The 26,196-nt window shown below is 41.7% G+C and overlaps 1 protein-coding gene across 2 annotated transcripts; it reads right to left on the bottom strand.

Annotated features, from left to right (window-relative positions):
* Nucleotides 1-777: 777 nt before the first annotated feature.
* Nucleotides 778-25,748, bottom strand: LOC124278625 (ATP-dependent zinc metalloprotease YME1L-like). 2 transcript variants are annotated; one of them, XM_046714391.1, is made up of 19 exons: nt 25,580-25,748; nt 23,879-24,034; nt 22,117-22,279; nt 21,230-21,328; nt 20,823-20,923; nt 19,683-19,941; nt 18,863-18,960; nt 18,371-18,461; nt 17,877-17,936; nt 17,054-17,146; nt 15,591-15,723; nt 10,848-10,910; nt 10,593-10,705; nt 9,282-9,437; nt 6,040-6,191; nt 5,231-5,357; nt 4,951-5,024; nt 3,077-3,193; nt 778-2,562 (listed from the first exon to the last, which is right to left on the bottom strand). In XM_046714391.1, the coding sequence occupies exons 1-19, from the start codon at nt 25,616-25,618 to the stop codon at nt 2,416-2,418; spliced, it is 2,241 nt and encodes a 746-aa protein (XP_046570347.1). In that variant the 5' UTR covers nt 25,619-25,748; the 3' UTR covers nt 778-2,415. The 2 variants fall into 2 exon arrangements, with proteins under 2 accessions (XP_046570347.1, XP_046570348.1); XM_046714392.1 differs by having other exon boundaries at nt 18,863-18,951.
* Between the last annotated feature and the right edge of the window lie 448 nt (nt 25,749-26,196).

The raw sequence follows: 26,196 nt of genomic DNA, 5'->3' as shown, positions 1-26,196 counted from the left end.
TCCGAGCCGACCAGTCCTTGTTGTACCCATTAATGCCGAGCGCCAGGCAGAGACCAACAAGTACCATACTTTAACGTCTTTTGGTATGACGCGGCCGGGGATCGAACCAGTGACCTTCCGCTCTCCGGGCGGACGCTCTAAGCACTACACCACGGAGGTGGTCTCACACAGGTAGGTATGACTGTTTATTGTGTTGACTACCCACTGCTGTCATACAGAATACAACTCACACAGGTAGGTATGACTGTTTATTGTGCATTCACTTCTCACCTTGACCTTAGTAGTACCCACATTCCATACACTATTAGTTTGACAAACTTTAATGACTTCCATGATATGAAGTCAGTTTTCCATGCTCCATATCCACGTTTTGGATGTGTTAAAGGGCCACTACATCAACAGTTCTTGATTTATAAAACCATGCATAAAATAATTTCCAAGAGTGACATTACACCTTCTAATCAGAAAAGTAAGGTTGCATACACTAAAGTCAACAACCCAAGCTCTGGACTTGGCCATGGAAGCCAGTGTTTATCACAGCCAGGACTGATATATGCCTTCGTTATTTGAAGCCAATCCTGCTGCAGAACACTCTCCAACCTAGAGTTCCTTGAAGCTGGCCCATAGGTTTCTGATCAATAGAGCAGAAACTTCTTTCAGGGAATATGTTGAGCAGCGACAAGAAGCAAAGGGTTTATCAGCTATTATTTGCAAACAATACTGAAGTACAAGTGATGTAATGGTCCTTTAACATAGTACAACATGAGAAACAATCAATGGCTGATCATTGTTTATTTTCCTTTTCATGGATAAAACACCAGAAATATACCTTTCCATAAACCTAAATATGTAAATTATATGGATGTCTTTGAAAAACCTGAAACAATTTTCTAATTTCCAAGACTATTCCCTGCCTGATAACTCAAACCGAAATGCCATGACTTTTCTGGGGTCTTTTTTCTACGGACCCTGCAAATCAGTACTCAAATCCATTAGAGGGTGATGTGTTGTTGCCATAGAACACCCAGTACATCGTTGTCTGAACTGCATATACAGCTTGCTTTGTTTATGTTCAAAGCTGCATTCAGTAATATTCCATGTATGATGGCAACCTGCATGTAATCAAGTCTGGATACAGTGATTGATATTGAGAGTAATAATCCATGTATTTGGTTACAATGTCACACATCCAACCATCACCCAGACTGACTGTCGTGTAAGTTGACTCATGACTGGCAAGGGTTGCTTGGGTCCCTGTGGGGAACAATATGCTTTAAAGTAGATTGACTGCTATCCTAGTTGGGGCCAATCCTGTTTCCAATCATCGCATTCTATGTTTACTGAAAAGGTAAACAGTCTAAGAAACCAAGTCATTTAAGCTTGACTTGTTGCTATATCCACATGGTGGTCACATGTCCCCCCACCCCTGTGTCAGTCCCTCACTCACTCTGTGCATCTGTCCGGGTAAATATACACACATCTATCCAAGTAGATGGAGGAATCATTGAAAGGTGCTGAATAGGCCTCTCTTCCTTTAGAAGTTGTATCATCACTGCACATGATCCACTTCTCCCATAAAACCTCAATGTCATGCTGTTCACACTGTCCTTGTCCAAAACATCCAATGTCAACAATGGCCTGATGGTCTTTCAAAGAAAGCGACAACTACTTGTCCACTGCCAGTATGCGTCAACAATGGCCTGTTGCTGTTGCCATCAAGCCAGCCATGTGAAGGATAAGGTACAAAGCCTCACTTCTGAGTTTACAGCATGTCCATTATGTTACACAAAAACAGAAGACAATACAAACGCAACCCACGCATAAAATCTCATTTGAAAGAGAAAGTGTGAATTTGCTTCAAAAGAAAAAATCCTCTGCCCCATCACCAGTAACATGACTCAGTAATTCTTAGTAATTTATGCAATGATGCACATGTTCAACATTTCGTTCTGGACTGTGTGGATAATGTTAAACTAAAGTCGATACCTTGATATACCCAATGAAAAGGAGTAGGGGTACTCCACATACAGTACAGCTGGGAAAGATATTCTGATATTCAGATGATTTCATTTTTCTCTACATTAGAAGAAGTCTATAAAAAATTATACACAAATTTACCAAAAAAAATGCTCGGATGGAAAAAAGGTTCTGAAACTCCAAGTCCAATCACATAATCGTTTGGTAGAAAGAGAGACATAATGCTCTTTGATGTTGTTCAATAATTACAAATAGTGAACTGTACAGATGGAATGGCTTACACCATCTCCAAAACAATATCAATGTGTCATGTTGTCTCTTGTTCCTGCCGAGTCAAGATTTTGGTCATTAGGCCTCTGCCATGACAACTGACAAGGGAGACAACTCTCACTGACAATCATATCACACAATCCATGTCCATCACCACAGAACACATTATCATGACTGGTTGCCAACTTGTTTCCCTTCAATGACTGCTTTTATTTGGTCTTTGTCCAGAGTTTCTAATTTTATCAAAGCTTGTGCCAGGGCCTTATGCTCTGCTTGGTGTTTGTGTAGAAGCAGTTTAGCTCGGTCATACGACTCCTGCAAGTGAAGTAGTAACAGTCATCATGTAATATGTATCTAGAGGGTCAAAATAATCATGATGACATTCATATGATCTGATCGATATTTACTGAAGTGTACAATAACACAACTACAACATTATCGGTTATCTAAAACTGATCTGTAAACTTTCAAATGATTATGTGGTGCTTCATCTGGGTTATGTTTTTCCATCGGTTGATTCAAAGAGAAGTAGCAGTTGTGAATGATTGATAAACCTGGATTAGTGGATTGTATAATTGATTGACTGATTTGTAGTAGTGAGTGAGTTGGGTTTATGCCGCTTTTAGCAATATTCCAGCAATATCATGGCGGGGGACACCAGAAATGGGCTTTACACAAAGTACCCATGTGGGGAATCCAACCCGGGTCTTCGGCGTGATGAGCGAACGCTTTAACCACTAGGCTACCCCACCGCCCCTGACTTGAAGTAGTGGAGCAAATGATTGACTTATGTACCTGTAGTAGTGGAGTGTATGATTAATGAACATACCTGTAGTAGTCTCTTAATTTCCCCATCAATTTGCTCCTGTATAGCGGGACTCAGGTTGTTCATCTTTGACACTCCATCAGTTACCACGTTGTTGTCCTTAAACACTCGGGTGCCAACCTGTCACAGATGAAACAGAAGTCCATGGCCTATCCATCAAACTAAACATGGATGGACAATACTCAAACAACAACAGCACCCCCTCCTTGAGTTGGTCAGTACTGAAATAGCGAGCCGATACGGTTTTATGCTGTCTAAATCAATATTCCAGTAATACTGTAAACGTAGTATATTTCGCTCAGGTTTTATTTTCTCGCTTTTCGCGCAAAACATTTTAGCGCGAAAATTTATACACCGCGAATAAACCTGTCATTCATTCAGTCTAGCCACGTTCGCCCCTGAGTTGTTTCCATAACACATCACTGACTGAGTTTTAGTTTTTTACGACGCTTTTAGCAATATTCCAGCAATATCACGGCGGGGGACACCAGAAATGGGCTTAACACATTGTGCCCATGTGCCATAACACATCAAGTTTGAAGACAGAAATCTACGGGAATCTTAAAATGACGACTGATAGAAGCATAAAGAATCAAACTTAACAAAGAATCAAACTTAACTGTCACTGTAATGGATTTCCCAAAACATAATTAAATAATGAGCCAAATCCCATCGACGAATTAGCGAAAACAGCAATGTGTGTTGTGGCCGCCATGGAAATTGGTCACATGACAGATGGTTTGATACAAAACAGATAACCACGAAACGACTCGGAAAGAAATAATACAACAGTATTTTATTTGTTCATTTAGATACAAACGTATCATCATGAAGCGAATAGTCACTAACACTCAATCACCTCATTCACAACAACCCGGCTTGTTTGAAATCACAAAGAGCTTCATATACAGGATAAGTTAATTAGTCAGATCGTCAGAATTCGGAACATAATACTGATGTGTTTTTCATCTCTTCCGGGAGTAAACGGGTTACTGTGTACTAGTATATCGCACAGATAGGGATTTCCTGTGAGTAAGTAATAAATGCCGACTGACAGGTTCGGCCACTCTGTTTGTTTTTACTGCTATTAGTGGCGGCCAAAGAGACGGCTGGCAGTTCCGGCAATTACTGATTGCGCGAATAATTGACCGCGCGATGTAGTCTAAACTGTCAATTCCGCGAAAATAAGTACGTTTACAGTATCACTGCAGGGACAACTGGAATGGGATTCACACATTGTACAAAGGAGGAAAATTGAAGCAAGGTTTTCAGCATAAGCAGCTAACCACATGGCTACCCAAAGGCTCTTCATCTGAAATAACTTCTAACAGACCTTGACAAACAATACTTCCAGATTGACACAATAAATACAATTGCAAATGGGACCCATGTTCCGCTTTCACATGCTATTTATCTGGTGAAGACCTACTAGACAAACTGTCCAGCCCTGCCAAGTGACATGACGTAAGTAGTCACACTACCTTGGCCTGTCTACATTAGGTCGGTCTACAATGTGTTAGTGCTAATGTCAAAGGGACACAACTCCAACACATCGAGCCACAGGGCCACCTGTTTCCCAACAGTTAAAATGATTACAGCACCAACTACCTAAACAAGGGAGATAATTCAGTGTGTATAATTTCTTACGACAATGAATGCAACATTTCGGTACAGATCAAATTAAAATGCTTTACATCAATAGAACTATATCCCTTCTTCACCATAACATCTTATGCCTATCACAGACAGAAATAAAGAAATAAACTACATACTATCATCACTTGAGAAGAGACTATTACGTTGTCCCTGAACTATGGAGCATCATTACTGAAATATTTCATGTGATTCTAGACGAGTAGAGAACTACATGTGGTTACCTTTTCTGACATTCCATATTCCTTGACCATTGCACTTGCTATTGTTGTGGCTTGTGAGAAGTCATCCTTGGCACCTATGTAATGAATCATCTGATTAATCTCAAAGACGTCAAACCAAAATCATTCAATATCATACACATCTACATGATCTGAATTTGATAAATCCCTGTAATGAACAAGATATATGATGATGCCATAAAAATATCTGCCAACTGTGCCATAACTGTGCCATAAAACTACATACATTCCATACCCGATGGAGTTTACAAACATTGTGTACCTGTTTCCACTTTATCCATGCCATAGATCACCTCCTCCGCAGCCCGACCTCCCATAGAGACATCCATCCGAGCCAGCAGCTGGGCCCGGGACATGTTGAACAGCTCCTTCTCGTACGACATCGCCGTCTGCAAACATTATCACTACACTGAGGACAATACACCTATATGTGTAATGTGTGAGTTAGGGGTAAATACAACTTCTAACAGTATTCCACCTATGTTTTCCACACTTGGGTGAGACATCTGCAATGATTCCATCAAAATGCTTGGTACATCATTTACATTTGTAACCATTGCAATCAAATGACATCACTAATCTTTCAGTCACTATAGCCGTATTTTTACACTAAGGAAATTCAGTCATTACAAGTTACAAATGAAAAAGTTGTAAGAGTGGTTTGGGATGACAATCAGAATCACTGTCATGTGTTGTTATTTCATATACATTAACACTTGTAGATTAATACATTAAAAACTCTTCAGCACACAGTATCTTGATGTACTGGATATCAAAACATACACCAGTGAGATTCTCTGTAAATCACCACTAAAAGACCAAGACTAGCTGTTTCTAATGTAGGAGGACAGTCAATCAGACAAAACTTCTCAACGTTTATGGCTTTGATTGTCATCACCTTGTGCTGAAAGACCTATAACTGAATTCAATAATTGGGGAGCCTGGACACCGCTGGACACTACGGCACATGATAGGACACCACATGAAGAATGACTCATCATCTCTTGTAGACAGCACTGCATGTATTTAACACAACCAAAAGGAGCCAAAATTGAAGGAAAGAAGACTCACATGTCCTAGAGAACTTCCTCGGGGGAGGATTGTGACTTTGTTCGGGATAGGTGCATCCTTGGTGAAGTGAGCAACCAGCGTGTGCCCGGCCTCATGGAACGCTGTCTTCCACTTGGCAGTATCATCCTGAACCAGAGATTTCTTAGCAGGACCTGTGAGAACAACACATCTACATACAAACATCTAGAGGTATGTACTGTCAGCAGGACCTGTGAGAACAACGCATCTACATACAAACATCTAGAGGTATGTACTGTCAGCAGGACCTGTGAGAACAACGCATCTACATACAAACATCTAGAGGTATGTACTGTCAGCAGGACCTGTGAGAACAACGCATCTACATACAAACATCTAGAGGTATGTACTGTCAGCAGGACCTGTGAGAACAACGCATCTACATACAAACATCTAGAGGTATGTACTGTCAGCAGGACCTGTGAGAACAACGCATCTACATACAAACATCTAGAGGTATGTACTGTCAGCAGGACCTGTGAGAACAACGATCTACATACAAACATCTAGAGGTATGTACTGTCAGCAGGACCTGTGAGAACAACGATCTACATACAAACATCTAGAGGTATGTACTGTCAGCAGGACCTGTGAGAACAAGCATCTACATACAAACATCTAGAGGTATGTACTGTCAGCAGGACCTGTGAGAACAACGCATCTACATACAAACATCTAGAGGTATGTACTGTCAGCAGGACCTGTGAGAACAACGCATCTACATACAAACATCTAGAGGTATGTACTGTCAGCAGGACCTGTGAGAACAACGCATCTACATACAAACATCTAGAGGTATGTACTGTCAGCAGGACCTGTGAGAACAACGATCTACATACAAACATCTAGAGGTATGTACTGTCAGCAGGACCTGTGAGAACAACGATCTACATACAAACATCTAGAGGTATGTACTGTCAGCAGGAGGAACAACGGGATCTGTGAGGTACACTGTCAGCAGGACCTGTACAACGATCTACACAAACATCTAGAGGTATGTACTGTCAGCAGGACCTGTGAGAACAACGCATCTACATACAAACATCTAGAGGTATGTACTGTCAGCAGGACCTGTGAGAACAACGCATCTACATACAAACATCTAGAGGTATGTACTGTCAGCAGGACCTGTGAGAACAACGCATCTACATACAAACATCTAGAGGTATGTACTGTCAGCAGGACCTGTGAGAACAACGATCTACATACAAACATCTAGAGGTATGTACTGTCAGCAGGACCTGTGAGAACAAGCATCTACATACAAACATCTAGAGGTATGTACTGTCAGCAGGACCTGTGAGGAACAAGCGCATCTACATACAAACATCTAGAGGTATGTACTGTCAGCAGGACCTGTGAGAACAACGCGATCTACATACAAACATCTAGAGGTATGTACTGTCAGCAGGACCTGTGAGAACAACGATCTACATACAAACATCTAGAGGTATGTACTGTCAGCAGGACCTGTGAGAACAACGCATCTACATACAAACATCTAGAGGTATGTACTGTCAGCAGGACCTGTGAGAACAACGCGATCTACATACAAACATCTAGAGGTATGTACTGTCAGCAGGACCTGTGAGAACAACGATCTACATACAAACATCTAGAGGTATGTACTGTCAGCAGGACCTGTGAGAACAACGCGATCTACATACAAACATCTAGAGGTATGTACTGTCAGCAGGACCTGTGAGAACAACGATCTACATACAAACATCTAGAGGTATGTACTGTCAGCAGGACCTGTGAGAACAACGCATCTACATACAAACATCTAGAGGTATGTACTGTCAGCAGGACCTGAGAACAACGCATCTACATACAAACATCTAGAGGTATGTACTGTCAGCAGGACCTGTGAGAACAACGCATCTACATACAAACATCTAGAGGTATGTACTGTCAGCAGGACCTGTGAGAACAACGCATCTACATACAAACATCTAGAGGTATGTACTGTCAGCAGGACCTGTGAGAACAACGCATCTACATACAAACATCTAGAGGTATGTACTGTCAGCAGGACCTGTGAGAACAACGCATCTACATACAAACATCTAGAGGTATGTACTGTCAGCAGGACCTGTGAGAACAACGCATCTACATACAAACATCTAGAGGTATGTACTGTCAGCAGGACCTGTGAGAACAACGCATCTACATACAAAACATCTAGAGGTATGTACTGTCAGCAGGACCTGTGAGAACAACGCATCTACATACAAACATCTAGAGGTATGTACTGTTAGCAGGACCTGTGAGAACAACGCATCTACATACAAACATCTAGAGGTATGTACTGTCAGCAGGACCTGTGAGAACAACGCATCTACATACAAACATCTAGAGGTATGTACTGTCAGCAGGACCTGTGAGAACAACGCATCTACATACAAACATCTAGAGGTATGTACCGTCAGCAGGACCTGTGAGAGAACAGCGATCTACATACAAACATCTAGAGGTATGTACTGTCAGCAGGACCTGTGAGAACAACGCATCTACATACAAACATCTAGAGGTATGTACTGTTAGCAGGACCTGTGAGAACAACGCATCTACATACAAACATCTAGAGGTATGTACTGTCAGCAGGACCTGTGAGAACAACGCATCTACATACAAACATCTAGAGGTATGTACTGTCAGCATGATGAGCATTAAACTGGGACACTCATACCCAGCATGTCTTCTGTTACTGGATGCACATCATCTTTACAGTTCATCCTTTGGTACAGCCATGAGTAACGAACCCTGAACATGTATACTTATTTATTGGCAGCATCATAAACATGTATACCAGGGTGCATTCTTAACAGGTCCTTTTAAACCAAGGATTTTGAATTTGGTAGTGAGTTTGTTGGGTTTAACATTGCTAATACAAAAGTATTCGAGTTGTGTCGTGCATCAGGAAAGTGAAGTTGCAAGTGATGTCGGTGTCAGTCAAGTCAGGGTATGGTGCTAATCATATCAAACCAGGATTCCACCCTACAGTCATGGGTTTTGGCATGCCAGTGGGCCACAACAGCCAAATGCCTTAGAACACTGGGACGCACACAGGCCCCTTACATCTGAGTCTTCTCATCACATGCTTTGAAGCATTGATTCTTGTAAGGGACCATCAACAATTAACCAAAGAGAACCTCAACAAGAAATTGGTTATCGTTATTTTCCTGATTCAGCTGAAGTGTAGAGTGCCACTGCAGACATACCCATGACAACCTTGTCCCTGGCGTAGTCCATGTGGTCCATGTTGATGGCGACAGCACCCTCCCGTGCTGCCTGCAGGGCTGCCTGGTTCACCATGTTCTGGAGATCTGCTCCCGTGAACCCCACAGTCTTCTGGGCCAGCAGGTCAAAGTCCATCTCTGCAACACATCATATGACAGCTGATATCAAACATGGAGAAGTGACTATTGTTAACTCAGGTATGTTCCAGTTACAGGGCAGCTTCCATAACAGGATCACGACTAAAGTGAGACTGTGATATGTTCTTAACCCAATGTTTAAAAGTATTACATCACAGTGTGTTAGATGTGGGACTAGAGCCTACGTGATACACTGACTGACTGACTGAGTTTGGTTTTACACCGCTTTTAGCAATATTCCAGCAACATCACGGCGGGGGACACCAGAAATGGGATTCACACATTGTACCCATGTGGGGATTCGAACCCGGGTCTTTGGCGTGACGAGCCAACGCTTTAACCACTAGGCTACCCCACCGCCCCCTACGTGATACAAGTCTCAGAAGTCTACCACTTTGATCAAACCCATGTACTCAGCTGACACAGCTATAAGACACAGTCGGGGCAAACCATGATTCAAACCAACAGTTTCTGGCAAGCCCAAGGGATGGAAATTGCAGAACCTTTGATGACTGGGCCGCTTGGATTAGACAAACCAGTGGTTGATATTATGAACACTGTCAGGGCATTCATTACAGAGCCTCACTGTCCGATCTATTTCGGCAACCTCTGACATGGGATCACTCTGCATTATGACACAACATCTCAGACAAGTCTTTATTAAGTGTGCACAATCCTGTGCTGGTAACTGCTGATTTTGACATTATGCTTCTATGCAAGTATCAGTAACAAAAAGAAAACCCCTAGTTTTGTTGCTGTTTAATCAAGGAATCTCAAACATGTACATCTTAAACATGTATTTTGACAATGAGGCATGGACTTCTTACTCAGTTTTTGAAGCACTGCAGATATTACTTCATTTGAATGTCTCAGATTTGTATCACAAAACAGCATAAAACATATAGAGTGAGTGAACGTATATGGTTCAGGCTGATTGTAACAATAGCCAGTGAGTGTGTGACAGCAGAAACGTACACATTGTACTGACATGTCTGCGGTCTGAACCACAAAGCGTTATCCTACGATAGCGTCATATAGTTAAGATAGTGTGTAACGCTACTAACGCTTTGTGGACTGGGACCGTCGACTAGGATGAGTGAAGGTATGGCCGCCCCATCACCCGTGAACAATTATACAAGCAACAACATGACCTACTGGAATCGGCCTTGACCTTGCCGATGTAGTACTCCAGGATCTCCTTTCTGCCCTTCAGACTTGGAGGGTACACAGTCACCTCCACATCAAAGCGACCAGGACGCAGCAGAGCACTGCAAAACGGCAACAAATTATTCCCAGTTTGAATGAGACAAATGTCTCTATTTGCATTTAACTGTCAGACATCCTGCTTTCATGGTGTCATGTTATTTCGGTTACTAGAGAGCAGAAGCAAAGAGAATCAGACAAACATACCTGTCAAGGTTATTTCTCCTGTTAGTTGCTCCAAGTACAATAACACCTTCATTCTGGTTAAATCTGAAAGGAAAATACATACAAGAGCATAACAATCTTTTAGAATTGAAAATTTTAATATCAATTGTATATTTATATACTTATCCTATCTCACGACTTGCACCTCTCTCTCTCTCTCAGCTTCGTCTTTTTGTGGAACGACTAATGAAGCTTGCAGCATGCTCCACTAATTGCCCACGTGACTACCTCGGCTTGCAGCATGCTCCACTAATTGCCCACGTGACCAGCATGCTCCACCACTCGGCTTGCAGCATGCTCCACTAATTGCCCACGTGACTACCTCGGCTTGCAGCATGCTCCACTAATTGCCCACGTGACTACCTCGGCTTGCAGCATGCTCCACTAGTTGCCCACGTGACTACCTCGGCTTGCAGCATGCTCCACTAATTGCCCACGTGACTACCTCGGCTTGCAGCATGCTCCACTATTGCCCACGTGACTACCTCGGCTTGCAGCATGCTCCACTAATTGCCCACGTGACTACCTTGAATGATCATTCTCATCTTGGAGCCAACGTTGTAATCTGAGTAGAGGGGAGGCCGGGCGGGCATCCATCGCGTGAGATAGGATAAGTTTATAAATATACAATTTATATTAAAATTTTCAAATTTTTAAACTTATCCTATCTCACGACTTGCACTTATCCCACAGTGCAGATTATCCTTCTGTCTGGACAGTGCGAACAGCTGGTCTTGGAGCTGTGTGGACTGATGACAACTGTAGAAAGCGATGTACAAGGGAGGCCTGTTACGCATGCACGCAACTCATATGCTTGTAGTGGGTTCTCCGGAACCCCTTGGCTTTCTAAGCACAACGACTCACAGGGAGATGGGTGCTCCCAAGCGATGTGGTGTTCGGCCGCAACCTTGTACAAGACAAGGGACGCAACTTGGCAAGTAGGCCTAATCTCGCCACGATTTACAAGCGGAACCCGTAATTCAAGTCTTGCGACTAGAATCGGGCCAGCCCTTGCTTCGAGAAGGCCCCCCAGACACCGACCGAGGCGGGTGAAAGAGAAACACAACTCGGCATCTCCAAGGTTTAACGTTCAGTTCCGGGCAGCATCAAATTGGCCCCCACTCCTTTGCCTAAGCTTAGTCAAAGAATGTGCCCGACAACTTCGTGAGGCAGATCGCAACAAAATCCACTGGAATTCGGGAGTGTCACACTTCACTCTCGTAATTGCTCCGTGGAGTAGAGGATAGTAAGCGTGAATGTCGAACACCTCTGCATCGTCATACTAATTGTGCCTCAGGTCCGTAGGGCCATGCTAGGTGGCCGTATTCCGATGCCTTGGCATGGAGGCCAAGTGAAGTAGTTCTTAAACCCATATAATGAGAACAAAAGGTTGAGATCCAGTTCAACTTATATTCAGTATATACAAGGAAGCAGTAACGCAAACGCTGAACCATCCCTCATCTGTGTTGTTGGGCCTGCTGAGCCAGTACAAGAGGTCCGAACTGGTGTAGTCCCTGGACATCCATGACAGACAGGTCTCGCAGGTAATGTGAAGAGAAGACTGTATCAGAATGCCAGGAGGAACCACCACGATCAGATCTATTTCCTCTGCCACGGCCTTGAGTGGATGCGCTACGAAAAAGATTGCGTAAATCCGGATTGGTAGGGGTGAACTGTGCAGTTCGATGCTGTTTTAATGAGTCCTGGAGCTGTGACTTCTGTATCTTTAACAGTTCAATCGAGACTTGAAAGTGGGTTTCTTTATCAACTTTAGTAGATACTTCTTGGATGCTGCCATTGAAGAGGTAGTCAGTAAGCCATGGCTGGCGAAACAGTCCTGTTTTAAATTGTTCCTCCCATGAAGAGATGTTAAGGGGTCCACGTCAGCGAACAGCAAGAGTGTAGCCAAAAAAATGAGACAACTGATCCAGGATAATTTGGAACTGGTCCAGAGCTAAGGTCATGCATCCTCGGATGTAAGTGTCTTGATCAGTGTAAGTATGCTCCAGAGCAGAGTTGACAGTATCGACTACTGCAATCATGCAACTAATAGATGGCAATGTCTATCTCACGGCTGAATCAATGTAAGCCAACTCTCGGTCCTCAATAAGGTAGGGCGAAGCAGCTCGTTTGCCACACAGGGTTCCAATGTCCTCATCAACTGTTGGAGCTGTGGAGATTTTTGTTAGGCCGTGGACATGAGAGGTAGAAAGATTATATCTGGGAGCAGAGAATCCGTCCTTAATTCGTTTCAGGCTCTTGAAACCATCATTTAGTGTAATTTCAGAATACAAGGTCGAGGTGGTAGGGTGATGGTAGACCAATCCCAGTTCCTAAGAGTATAAGAGTGATCCAGGTCATCTGATGAAGTACTCAAGGGAAGTTTTAGCTTCTCAACAATCCAAACGAGTACCTGAGCTGTCTCAACTGCTGCAAAGCTACCCTCAGGGGTAGATAACTCAGAGTGAGCGGGAGATGCAGGCATGACTATTTGGATCAATCTCAGGAGGTGGACCAGATGAAGAGCCAGGTGCTACCGAAGCCAGATGGGCTGGAGTAGAAGGCTGTATTTGGTTCCAGGCTGAGGTTATGGCCCTGATCATCAAATTTAGATCCGAAGTCGCTGTAGGAGTGCAATTGTGATCAGGAACCATGACTTAGCGATGATTCTAGAGTGAGTCGAAGGATTCTCAGAGCGTGTAGGTGGAACATCGTAAGAGACTGTAGGCCTATTAGTGGTATCAGAATAATGATCACCCCAATGTCTGTCAGAGGAACTGTATCGAGATCTCGACGTGGTAAGTACCGAATATATTGGTAAGCTGGTGATATGGATTCCCTAGTATGGCTAGGTGATCCGGTATGATATGAAGAACTAGTCCGGGTCGCTGTAGCTCTGGTTCTGATTGGAGCTCTGGTTCGACCATCGGAATAGGATCGGCCATGAGATGTGGATCTGTACTGTGATCCCGATTGGTCAATGGCTCTGTAAGGTGATCTAAATCGTATAGGTGACCTGGGTCGGTAAGATGATCTGGATTTGTAAAGTGATCTGGATCGATTCGATGCACTAACTGGAAACTGTGATCGTGATCTAGATCTATAAGGTGATCTGGATGGAACAGGTGATCTGGTTTGCAGTTGCGATCTGGTTTGCAGTTGCGATCTGGCTTGATTTGGTGATCTGGATCGGTTAAGTGATCTAGATCAGGCTGGTGATTTGGTGATCTGGATCGGTTAAGTGATCTAGATCAGTCCGGTGATCTGATTCGAAGTTGTGATTTGGATCCATTCAGTGATCTGGATCGGTTAGGTGATCTGGATCGATCCAGTGATCTACTTCGATGTTGTGATCTGGATCCGTTTGGTGATTTGGATCGGTTAGGGGATCTGGATTGATCAGGTGATGTGGATCGTAGTTGTGCTCTGGATTGTGACTGTGATCTGGATCGATCCGGTGATCTTGATCGGGTTTGTGATGGTGATCTGGATCGTGAAGGTGATCTAGATCATTGTGGTGATCTAGAATGATGAGGTGATCTGGATCGGCAATTAGGTGACGAAACCCTAAGTGTTGATTCATGATGAACGCCCCCGGCGGCGCTACTGTAGCCAGCTCCGTCCGGTTCAATGAACTGTGGGGGGGACAGTTGGCTGGTTGAACGCGGTTGGCCAGGCTCCAAACAAACTGAGACAGTCAAGAGGATTACCAATGATCTGGAAGATGATAGTGTTGATCTAAGGTCCCCTGGTAGTGTAGATGGAACAGGCAACGATGGATATCGATCACAACCACCCGCGAGTGATCTGACGCTATGGAAGGAGGTGATTGATGCGCACATAATAGGTGCCGAACGTCCTCAGATAAGTAAGAAGCTGATGAAGCGTCCATAAAATTCTCTTGAACCACAGACGTCGCTCTCTTGCGTAAGGTACGATTTTCTGCTGCTGTAACTTGAAAGGCTTGGCGGAAGTGGGATCAGATTCTGTTGATTTCCTGTCCTATCGGCGATTCTCCGGGAGCAAACACGAAGGTAGGCCTTAAAATCCTCATCTTTTAGTGAATTACACTTGCCACATCGTTTGTTTCAGTTACTTTGTCCAATACAGTCACTGCAAGACGAGTGAGGGTTGAGGGACGAATAATTCGTCTTGCATTGAGCACAAACTTTCCTTTTCCTTGACTGATTATCTGTTTTCCCCATGATGTTACGGTGAAATAATGTCCCTAATATACAGCACGTCCACACAGTCGTGCAACAAGAAAGAGAATGATCATTCAAGCTAGTCACGTGGGCAATTAGTGGAGCATGCTGCAAGCTTCATTAGGAACTAGGAAGCTAATTAAGGAGAGCAGCATGGAGTGCACGGGCGAATGGACAAGGAGGCCTATGGAAAAAAGTTTACAGTCGTTCCACAAAAAGACGAAGCGTGAGAGAGAGAGATGCAAGTCGTGAGATAGGATAAGTTTAAAAATTCATATTTATCTAAGTACTAAACTCAGCCTTTATCATACTTATCATTCAGGGGAATATATTTCCTATTACATGCCAATACCTTTTTGTTGATCAGATGATATGATTTCCAATTTCAAGTTTTAAGAGAATCAACTGATGTTAATGATTCATGGTGCTTTGACAATGTTCATGTTAACATAATTGAAAGGTAGATGGGCACCGAGCAGACTGATCACGGCCACGCCACAAGTGTGAACCTTTTCCTTACCCATCCATCTCCGCCAGCAGCTGGTTGATGGTCTGGTTGGCGTACGGGTGAATCTGGGAGTTGGTGCGACTGGCTCCAACAGAATCTATTTCATCCAGGAATATCACACATGGAGCCCTCATTTTGGCTGCAGCTGCAGAAACAACATGTACTTAAGGGGACAGACAGAATGGAAGGCATTACTTTTGTACATGGTACTCAGAAAGGGCATCAATCTGATCATATATCACACAAAACATCTCACTCGGTAAAGAACGGGACATTCTTCTTCATATTACTATATGTTCCCTTCTCCACATAAAGATACATTTGTCGAGCTTCAGTTTAGAATGAACGCAGCCTGATAGGTGCAAGATACCAGTACCAGCTTGCACTGACATAACAAAAGAATGTTGTTAAACATTTCGTATGAAACAGAAAGTGCTTAAATGTTCAGTCGTTATGTTTTTTATGTAGGGTTATGTATTAGCAGTAGGGTCAAGTGTTGATAGTAGGGTCATGTATTGACAGTAGTCACGTATTGATAGTAGGATCATGTATTGATAGTAGGGTCATGTATTGATACTAGGATCAAGTATTGACAGTAGGATCAAGTATTAACAGTAGGGTCAAGTATTGCTAGTAGGGTCAAGTATTGATAGTAAGGTCATGTATTGATAGTAGGGTCAATTATTGATAGTAGGGTCAAGTATTGATAGTAGGGTCAAGTATTGATAGTTAGGTCAAGTATTGACAGTAGGATCAAGTATTGATAGTAGGGTCAAGTATTGATAGTAGGATCAAGTATTGATAGTAGGGTCAAGTATTGATAGTAGGGTCAAGTATTGATAGTAGGGTCAAGTATTGACAGTAGGATCATGTATTGATAGTAGGGTCATGTATTGATAGTAGGGTCAAGTATTGATAGTAGGGTCAAGTATTGATAGTATTGATAGTAGGGTCAGTATTGACAGTAGGGTCATGTATTGATAGTAGGGTCAAGTATTGATAGTAGGGTCAAGTATTGATAGTAGGGTCAAGTATTGACAGTAGGATCAAGTATTGACAGTAGGGTCAATTATTGATAGTATTGTCAATTATTGATAGTAGGGTCAAACATTGACAGTAGGGTCAAGTATTGATAGTACTGTCAATTATTGACAGAAGGGTCAATTATTGACAATATTGATAGTAAGGTCATGTATTGACAGTAGGGTCAAGTATTGATAGTAGGGCCATGTATTGATAGTAGGGTCAAGTATTGACAGTAGGGTCTAATATCAGCAGTAGGGTCAAGTATTGATAGTAGGGTCAAGTATCTGCATTATTGCCCAGGTTTGGTTCTGTGGTCTTTTTCTTAACATGGATCAAGTACATGTTCATTGTTTTACCATACACTTAGCTTCCTACTTGACAAAGCAATAGCAATATGAAAAATCTACAGTCAAGCTGTTCATCAACAGACATGAACATCCTCCACTTACAGAACAGCTGTCGGATTCTCTTCGCTCCAGTCCCAACAAATATCTCATCAAACTCAGAGCCAGAAGCATGGTAGAATGGCACGCCGGCTTCACCTTTACACACAAATATACATTTATTAACTATAGGAAATATCTTTAGCTGGCACATATAAATTAGTGATCAGTTATCAAGAAGGAACCTAGGTTTCTTGAAGTTTGCACCTGTTGTGGTAAATATAATCACAATCTATCATACTATAATGATTAACCTGATAAAATGACTCCATCATTAAAGACACAAAAACTTGGTCTCAGATACAAACAAGTTTCTTGATCAACATGATGCTCAGTAATATTCCAGCCATATGACGACGGTCTGTAAATACTCTGACAGGCAATCAAACAGGTCACAGTCTTAGAATGCCTTGTTATGCCAGTGGTCAAAAGAGAGAGTGTTGAAATGGGGCTTAACGTCATACTTAAGAATATTTTGCTGATATGGACGTGTATGCGAGTGTAGTGTATGTGTGGCTGCTTGTACTAACCCAGACATAAGCTGGTTTTATAGTGCTAGCTCACTGAGATACCATGCCGCAATTAAGCATGAATACCCCACTCAGACACATTATACTGACTCCAAGCCAACCAGTCCTTGCTGTACCCATTAATGCCGAGCGCCAGGCAGGGACCAACAAGTACCGATATTATAACATCTTTTGGCATGACGCGGCCAGGGATCGAACCCGCAACCTTACGTTCTCCGGGCAGATGCTCTAACCACTACACCACAGAGGCGGTCCAGTCAAAAGAGGGATGAAATGAAGTAAAACTAAACCAAACTGACCTGCCACAGCTCTGGCCAGCAATGTCTTGCCGATGCCGGGTTGTCCCACCAACAGAACACCTGTAACATGACAACACCAGCATAGGTAACCTCCGGTAACATAGCATCATGACTATCACTGGGGTAATATGTCCATTGTGTGCTAGTCAAAGGAGAAACTAGTGATAACTTGTCGCACAAGCCCAAGTGTTCCCCCAAATGAGTAGTCCCAGCTTTCATAAAATACTTGAAAAAAGGAGTAGAAATAACAGAATACCAACCAGAACTTTCAGTTTGTACACAACATTTCAGTATACATATTTCTGGGTTATCTGACATTAAACTGTACAAAACAGAGTGAGTGAGTATGCTTTTAGCACTATTCCAGCAATATCACCGAGGGAGACACCATAAATGGGTTTCACTTATTGTACCCATGTGGGGAATCGAACGATCCAACGCTTTAACCACTAGGCTTCCCCACTGCCCAAACTAAACAGAATGACTAAACCAACCTTTGGGTAACTTAGCTCCCAGTGACTGGTACTTCTCCGGGTCCTTCAGATAATCCACCACGTCCATCAGCTCTGTCTTAGCCTCATCGGCCTGCAGCATATACAATTTCCACACACTCACATGGATAACAACACACTTCTATACTTTAGTAGGTCCGTGAAACACATCATGTTCTCAATGGCTCTGATCACTCTATGACTTCTGAATTCTCACAGTGTCAGCTTCTCAATGGATTTCCCCAGATCACCAGGACATATGAGCAGAAGATTTTGGTTTCATGCGTTATATTGGCATACAGAGACACCAGCTACATATGGACATGTAATGCAACATCAGTACGTCAGTGTGGTGGTGACAGTGCTCTGTCATGAGAATTACAATCTCTGACCATGATTATATTAGTTCTCTCAGGGTGCATATATACCACTTGAACTGGCACAGGACGATTCTCATGAACCTAGGACAAGTTAAATGTATACGAACTGACTCACCCCTTTCACATCGTCAAATGTGACATTGACCTCCTCTGGGTTGACCTCAAACTGATCCTTTGTCAAAACGCCGAGCCCACGCACTCCAGCTGATCGACCAAAACACGAAACACACAAAATTATTGACACAAAGCATATCAGTAAACATATCAAAAACATATAAAAAATAATCTAAAATGGGGGTTAACATTGTGTTTATATATTTAGCTATGTGAACATGTAAGTAACAGTTAACACTACCAGGCAGAGACAGATATGAACTAATGGGGGTTAACATTGTGTTTACATATATAGCTATGTGAACATGTAAGTAACAGTTAACACTACCAGGCAGAGACAGATATGAACTAAGCATGTCTACTAGCTAGAAAAGGAACGGCATATAACAATAGGTCCCAAAATGCTTGAAACTAGGATATCTTTAATAGTCATTAATATGCAGTACAAATGGTCTGGGCTGGCTTAAATACCCCCCAACCCTGCATCACCCTGCCATGTGTATACTACTTGGTATAAACCCCCACACAAGTCTGACTTTAACATTAAAAGCATCCTGAGGACCAGTAGAGATTCAGGTGTGTCTTTACATTGTCTCCCAGTCAGGTCAGTGACTGAGTCAGGGTAACTTGCATCCTGATCAACCTGAACATACCAGGGACAATGCAAATTAATTCAGCATCAACGTTACTATCCAATAAGGTTAGAATTGTCTTAGTGGGTAAAGGATTAGGGTATATATATATATACTGTTAGACCCTGAAACTTATTCTACAACTAGTCTCCTGTTGTACAACTCTCAGGAAAGTGTGAAGACACTCACTTCCTCCCACGGCAGTGAAGACCTGTACGACTTGCACTAGCAGCCACAGCATACACATGTAGAAGAGGAAACGCAGTGTTCGATTTAGCATTGAGTTCTTGGTGTCAGGTGATTCTTGCTTAGAGTTGGCATGGTAGCCTTCAGCAAAAGCCACTTTGAGTCTGTCCTGAAACTCGGGATTACTCTCATGGGCTTTGACTATATTCTGGAACTTCCCCATCTCCTTCTTGTATGCATCAGGGAACAGCTTTGATTGTACCTGAGTTGGAACAAACAGTCAGAAAAGCTTTGATAGGATTTTGGTTTGTTGTTTAACGCTTCACTCAGCAATATTCCAGCTATATGGCGGCATGTAAATAATCGAGTCTGAACCAGACAATCCAATGATCAACAGCATGAGCATCGATCAATGCAACTGGGATACGATGACATGTGTCAACCAAGTCAGCAAGCCTGACCACCCGATCCCATTAGTCGCCTCTTACAACAAGCATGGGTTACTGATGAACAACTCTAACCCGGACCTTCACGGGTTTCTTTGAATGGAAAGTTTAGCATCAACATATACAATATAAAACCCCTCATCAAACCACAAGTGATGATTACTTGATATCAAAATACAGTATCAAATAAGTATCACGAAATGGCCACATTCTTATTTTACTGTGGGGGATACTATGCTGAGCATTCAGACACACACGATATATTTTAGCACTGGATAAGTAGCTAGCTATATAAATTATTGTAATATTTATGAATCCATGATACAGAAAACACTAACATATTTTGTTGAGGTAGCATACCCAGAACAACTTCTTTGAGAGGCATTTAGAAGTTAGAGCAGTAAGGAAGGATAACAATATATGGATAAACAACTTGTTTATTTCTGTGAGAGCTCTCACAGCAATAAAGAAGTTGTTCATCCATATATTATCATTCCATGCCCAGAACAGTTATAAATATTTGAGAGTCTAAGGAAATGATAGTTTGAGCAGGTTACCAGAGACACAGGTATATTTTAGTCTGATGACTTTTCGACATTCAGAGTTTTGTAAGTCTGTTTTCAGATAGGCATTCTACAAAGTATGTGTGTGATGACAAAGACCCATAATTGGTGAAAGATTAAGATGAGTTGCCTACTGAATGTCGAAGTTCATCCAGGAAAGACATTTTCTTGTCTCTCCCTAGCCCCGACCCAGACTGTGACCGCTTTGTCTTGAAACCTCTGGTCTGTTGCACACCTGCAATACAAGTAGGTAGTCGTGACATTTACCATGGACACATACCAGTGTACACATCAAGAGCGTAGCAATGCAACAATACTTAAATGTAACATATCAACAGATTTGCAAAGAAAACAAGTACCAATAATTATGAGATTAAAAGCTTTGTGTTAGATGATGAACTTCAGAAAAGATGCTTGTAAGTGATGGGTTGTTTCACTAGAACCCTGGTCAGCAGAGTGTATTGCAAATGCAAGAAATCTGAAATACTTAGTGACAGAAAATGAGACAAAGAGCTCACAAAGGTATATGTCAAGAACTCACATGGTGTGAAAGCTCCTCCTAGGAAGCTCTGGAAACCCTTGTCTCCCATAATCTGAAGAAATGTTGGTACAGTCGACTGCAAATGACCTTCTGGGAACCCTTGGAAACAAAGAAAAAAGCACATAGAGATTAACAACTTTATGGAGATTGGAGATTAACAACCACATAGAGATTAATCTAGTGGAGATTAACACCAACATAGATATATACAACCAGACAGTGGTTAACAACTACAAGGAGAATAACAACCAGACAGTGGTTAACAACTACAAGGAGAATAACAACCAGCCAGTGGTTAACAACTACAAGGAGAATAACAACCAGACAGCGGTTAACAACTACAAGGAGAATAACAACCAGACAGTTAACAACTACAAGGGTTAACAACTACAAGGAGAATAACAACCAGACAGTGGTTAACAACTACAAGGAGAATAACAACCAGACAGTGGTTAACAACTACAAGGAGAATAACAACCAGACAGTGGTTAACAACTACAAGGAGAATAACAACCAGACAGTGGTTAACAACTACAAGGAGAATAACAACCAGACAGTGGTTAACAACTACAAGGAGAATAACAACCAGACAGTGGTTAACAACTACATGGAGAATAACAACCAGACAGTGGTTGACAATTACCATAGGATTAACAACCACATAGAGATTAACAAACAGCCATTAAACAACCTTACATATGTTTCTGTCAAGAATGTTTGACCATAGTAACTTACATCAAATTTTCAAACAAACCACTTTACAAGTCTTCAATCTGTTTTTGAGACATTGACATAGCTTCTGTCTGACAATCTCATCAGTTTCTTACAATATTATTCATGATCAAACTACTTATAGATTTGACATGTAACAATTACACAATAGTAACCTGTTTTATTTTCGAAGAATGTCTGGGCTGACACATGAGATTCCTGCCAGTGGCTGTGGGAAGCATCCTGCTGCTTGACGATAGCCAGGAGTGGACTGAGGACGCCACTGTCCACATCACGAGGCAGGTCAGTCAGGTCTACTGTACTGGGCACACCCTTCACCTGAAACAATTGGTCAGGTTGGTTGGTTATTGTTTAACGCCACACTCACTATTATTCCAGCTATATGGCGGTGGTCTGTAAATAATCATGTCTGGACCAGACAATCCAGTGATCAACAGCATGAGCATCGATCTGCGCAATTGGGATACGATGACATGTGTCAACCAAGTTGACGAGCCTGACCACCCGATCACGTTAGTCACCTCTTATGACAAGGCCAAACAAAAAAATGTTGTGGTTCCGACTACACCTATTTAAAATTTAGGGTAGGTAGGTAGGCATTTTTAAAAAAAATTACATATTTTTTCTTAGAAGTAAAGTACAAACTAATAACACATTTATCAATGTGTAATTCTTTATTTAATCTAGCTTGCAGCCATCATGTCAACTTTCTCTATCAGAATGACCAATGTCTGTCTGTGCCGGGGAAAAAACAATGGTATCTGAAAGCTTATTTTATTCATACCACTTAAAAAATAGGGTCGGCACCAGCATTCAAGGGTCGGTCGGGTAATCGGAACCACAACATTTTTTTTTTAGGCCCAAGCAAGGGTTGCTGAATAATAATTCTAACCCAGACCTTCACGGGTACCATATATCAGGAATATTGCCGAGTGTCATATAGCTGGAATATTGCTGAGTGCCATATAGCTGGAATATTGCTGAGTGCCATATATCAGGAATATTGCCGAGTGTCATATAGCTGGAATATTGCTGAGTGCCATATAGCTGGAATATTGCTGAGTGCCATATATCAGGAATATTGCCGAGTGTCATATAGCTGGAATATTGCTGAGTGCCATATAGCTGGAATATTGCTGAGTGTCATATAGCTGGAATATTGCTGAGTGTCATATAGCTGGAATATTGCTGAGTGTCATATAGCTGGAATATTGCTGAGTGTCATATAGCTGGAATATTGCTGAGTGCCATACAGCTGGAATAATATACAGCTGCTGAATATTGCTGAGTGCCATATAGCTGGAATATTGCTGAGTGCCATATAGCTGGAATATTGCTGAGTGCCATATAGCTGGAATATTGCTGAGTGCCATATAGCTGGAATATTGCTGAGTGCCATATAGCTGGAATATTGCTGAGTGCCATATAGCTGGAATATTGCTGAGTGCCATATAGCTGGAATATTGCTGAGTGCCATATAGCTGGAATATTGCTGAGTGTGCAGCTAAACAACAAACAAACAAACACTAAGGAAACTCAATACCAAATTTTCAAAAACTGCCACTCAGTATGCACAGGTTTTTGTCAATTGTGGTAGAATACTGTGATCACTTTGGGACATTTTCCTGGGTCTCCCCTGATTTAAGGCTCTGAGTCTCCTTAGTCCCCCAACATATACACCAGGGTAACCAAGGAAAATTGTCACAAGGTCTTTTTCATGACCTTTATGTTATAGAGACATAAAAAAACACTTAGGGTACACCTATATCAAAATGTTATTGCAGAAATACTCCAGGATGGCAGTCCCCATCCCTCCCTATTCAATTTCAAACCATGCAAAGAGTATCTTTCACAAACTAATTTTGACACTAAAAAACTCTACTCAACATGCCCGACAACTATGCAAAGAAACTGAACCTCTGAACTTGGGAATGCTGGTGGTTTGCTGACCGGCGAAACTGCACATGCTGAAGATATTTCTCTCTCTTTCTTCTGGTGGCGTGCTCTCACAGAAGTGTGAAGTGTTCGTACTCCACTGAATAGCGAGGATAGCTGAGAGAGTGCTGCAACAACCTGAATAGGAAATAATACACATTTTCAATTTTTCATTAAGGGTGTGCGGTAGTTTTGGCACACCAATACATTGTGATACAATACATCGGCAATACATACTGCGATACGTTGAAAATATAGCAATAAATTGGGGCATATATACAGATAAGTATATTGTATCATATTTATGTGTTCCATAATAAATATGGAGATGGAAAATATTATCTTTCTGACGATCTTTCCTTTAAGTCAGCATGTGAGTGAGTGAGTGGGTTTTACGCCGCTTTTAGCAATATTCCAGCAATATCACGGCAGGGGACACCAGAAATTGGCTTCACTCATTGTATAGATGTGGGGAATCGAACCCGTTTCATCAGCATGACCAGGATACCCAACTGCCCCTTTAAATCAGCATGTATGTGTCACTACTATGTGACCATATAATCTCCCTTGATTGAGCCTTGTTGGGATACAAATTGGCAAATGATTTTGCGACTGTTGCCTGACGTTACTACAGGGTATAACTGTCATAATTCATGAAAGTGTAAAGTGGCAATATAATGAAATACATACTGCAATTCTGGTTTAAGTACAGTAATATACTGTAACCTATATCATGTTACATAGGTTCATATTTCTACTGGGAATGAGAACTTATTATAACACTTGATCTTCATAGAAATGAGTGACTATTTGTGTCCTTTTTACTATGACAGAGGTTTACAAAGTCCGTACAGTGTAGTGGATTCACAAAGCCATTGGACAAAGACCTTTCTCATAGAATTACAGAGACATGCCAAGAGGACACAATGAAAATATATTTTTATACCACAGTACAGTACCATCATCATTACCAAAGTCTTCCACCTGTCCCAAATTCCCACAATGTAAGCAACAATTTCTATCAAGAACAAATCTAAAACCATAATAGCATAATAGTAATTTAAACCAAATCCGTAAGTATAAATATCTTACGACGTATGGTGCAAGAATACAATATGTTTCATCCATTTAATCAAGCTGGCAAGAAATATTTTGTAGCATCCATACAAAAAGCGTGCAAGATTTCTTTTCAGTTGCCTTTAAATAAAAAACATGACTCAAGCCAGTTTACTGTTGCCAAGCTGTCACTTTAAATCGCAATTTTCACCAATACCTATTCACACATATACTTTTACAACAATAAACTACGATTAACAGTTTAATATTCGCTCTTGTATACTAAGACCTGAGGCTTGTTTAATTATATACCTGTGCATTCATCAGTAATGTTTAAGTAGAGGAGTCGGACAGAAGTATTTACGTATCAATGCTATCATGCATATATCCTCGATACATATGACTTGTACACTTGAAACATGCAGTGTGTGGAAAGCCACGACCTGTGGAAATACTTTTCGACTTGTGTTATTGTTAACTGCAGCCTGTGTGGACGTAACAAGAGGAAAGTCTGCAAAGTAAGAGAAAACTGAATATGATGTAACTCGTAAGAATATTCGATACCTTACCGGTGGCTTACGAAACCAGCCATTAAACAAATGTTACCGTGATCTAATTATTATTTACCTGTGGTTGCACTGTACTATGTGTTAACATGGACGCCATCCAAGCTAGCTGCTAAAATTTGCTGTGGCGACAAAAATCTAACTTTCAGACAAACGTGCTGTATTATTATCAAAACGCACAACCTTCTCAATCACATTGCCTGACCACCATTACTGACTGGATCAGAAGCCTTCAGCGATAGGTCATTCACTAAGTATCTAGCCAATGATAATCATTGTAACAAATCCGCAGGAAGATGGGTGAAGGTTACAAAGAAAGGTAATTCTATACTAAATGTTAAAGCGTATCTTCGAATAAAATCTTGACTTTGCCATTGTTATCTGTGTAGGTTGTTTATCAGATACCATAGCTATCTTCTCACAGCATGTAACTTGTTTTCGTTTTGGTAATTGAATATTCTTGTGAGGGGTGGGGGGTGATGATGATTTTTTAATTTATTTTATTTTATTTATTTATTATTTTTATTTATTTTATTTTTTTGGGGGGCACCCATTTTGTTCTGGGGAGGTAGGGGTGGTGGTCATCGATTTTGTTCACATATATTGGGGGTGGGGGTGGTCATTGATTTTGTACATGACATGCAAGGGTGCGGGTCACTTTCTTTCTGCATAAATTTT

The sequence above is a fragment of the Haliotis rubra genome, unplaced genomic scaffold, assembly GCF_003918875.1.
Source record: "Haliotis rubra isolate DU_JTF1 unplaced genomic scaffold, ASM391887v1 Scf24, whole genome shotgun sequence".
Classification (NCBI taxonomy): Eukaryota; Metazoa; Mollusca; class Gastropoda; order Lepetellida; family Haliotidae; genus Haliotis; species Haliotis rubra.
This window is presented reverse-complemented; position numbering and strand designations above follow the sequence as displayed.

Bases quoted from the DNA above. Each gene is read 5' to 3' on its own strand.
- LOC124278625 (XM_046714391.1), bottom strand. From the start codon at position 25,618: ATGGCGTCCATGTTAACACATAGTACAGTGCAACCACAG. The intron at 22,280-23,878 runs GTTCAGTTTCTT...CAATTGTTTCAG, and splicing joins CAGCATTCCCAAGTTCAGAG to GTGAAGGGTGTGCCCAGTAC. The intron at 17,937-18,370 runs GTTGGTTTAGTC...GTCATGTTACAG, and splicing joins GGGAGCTAAGTTACCCAAAG to GTGTTCTGTTGGTGGGACAA.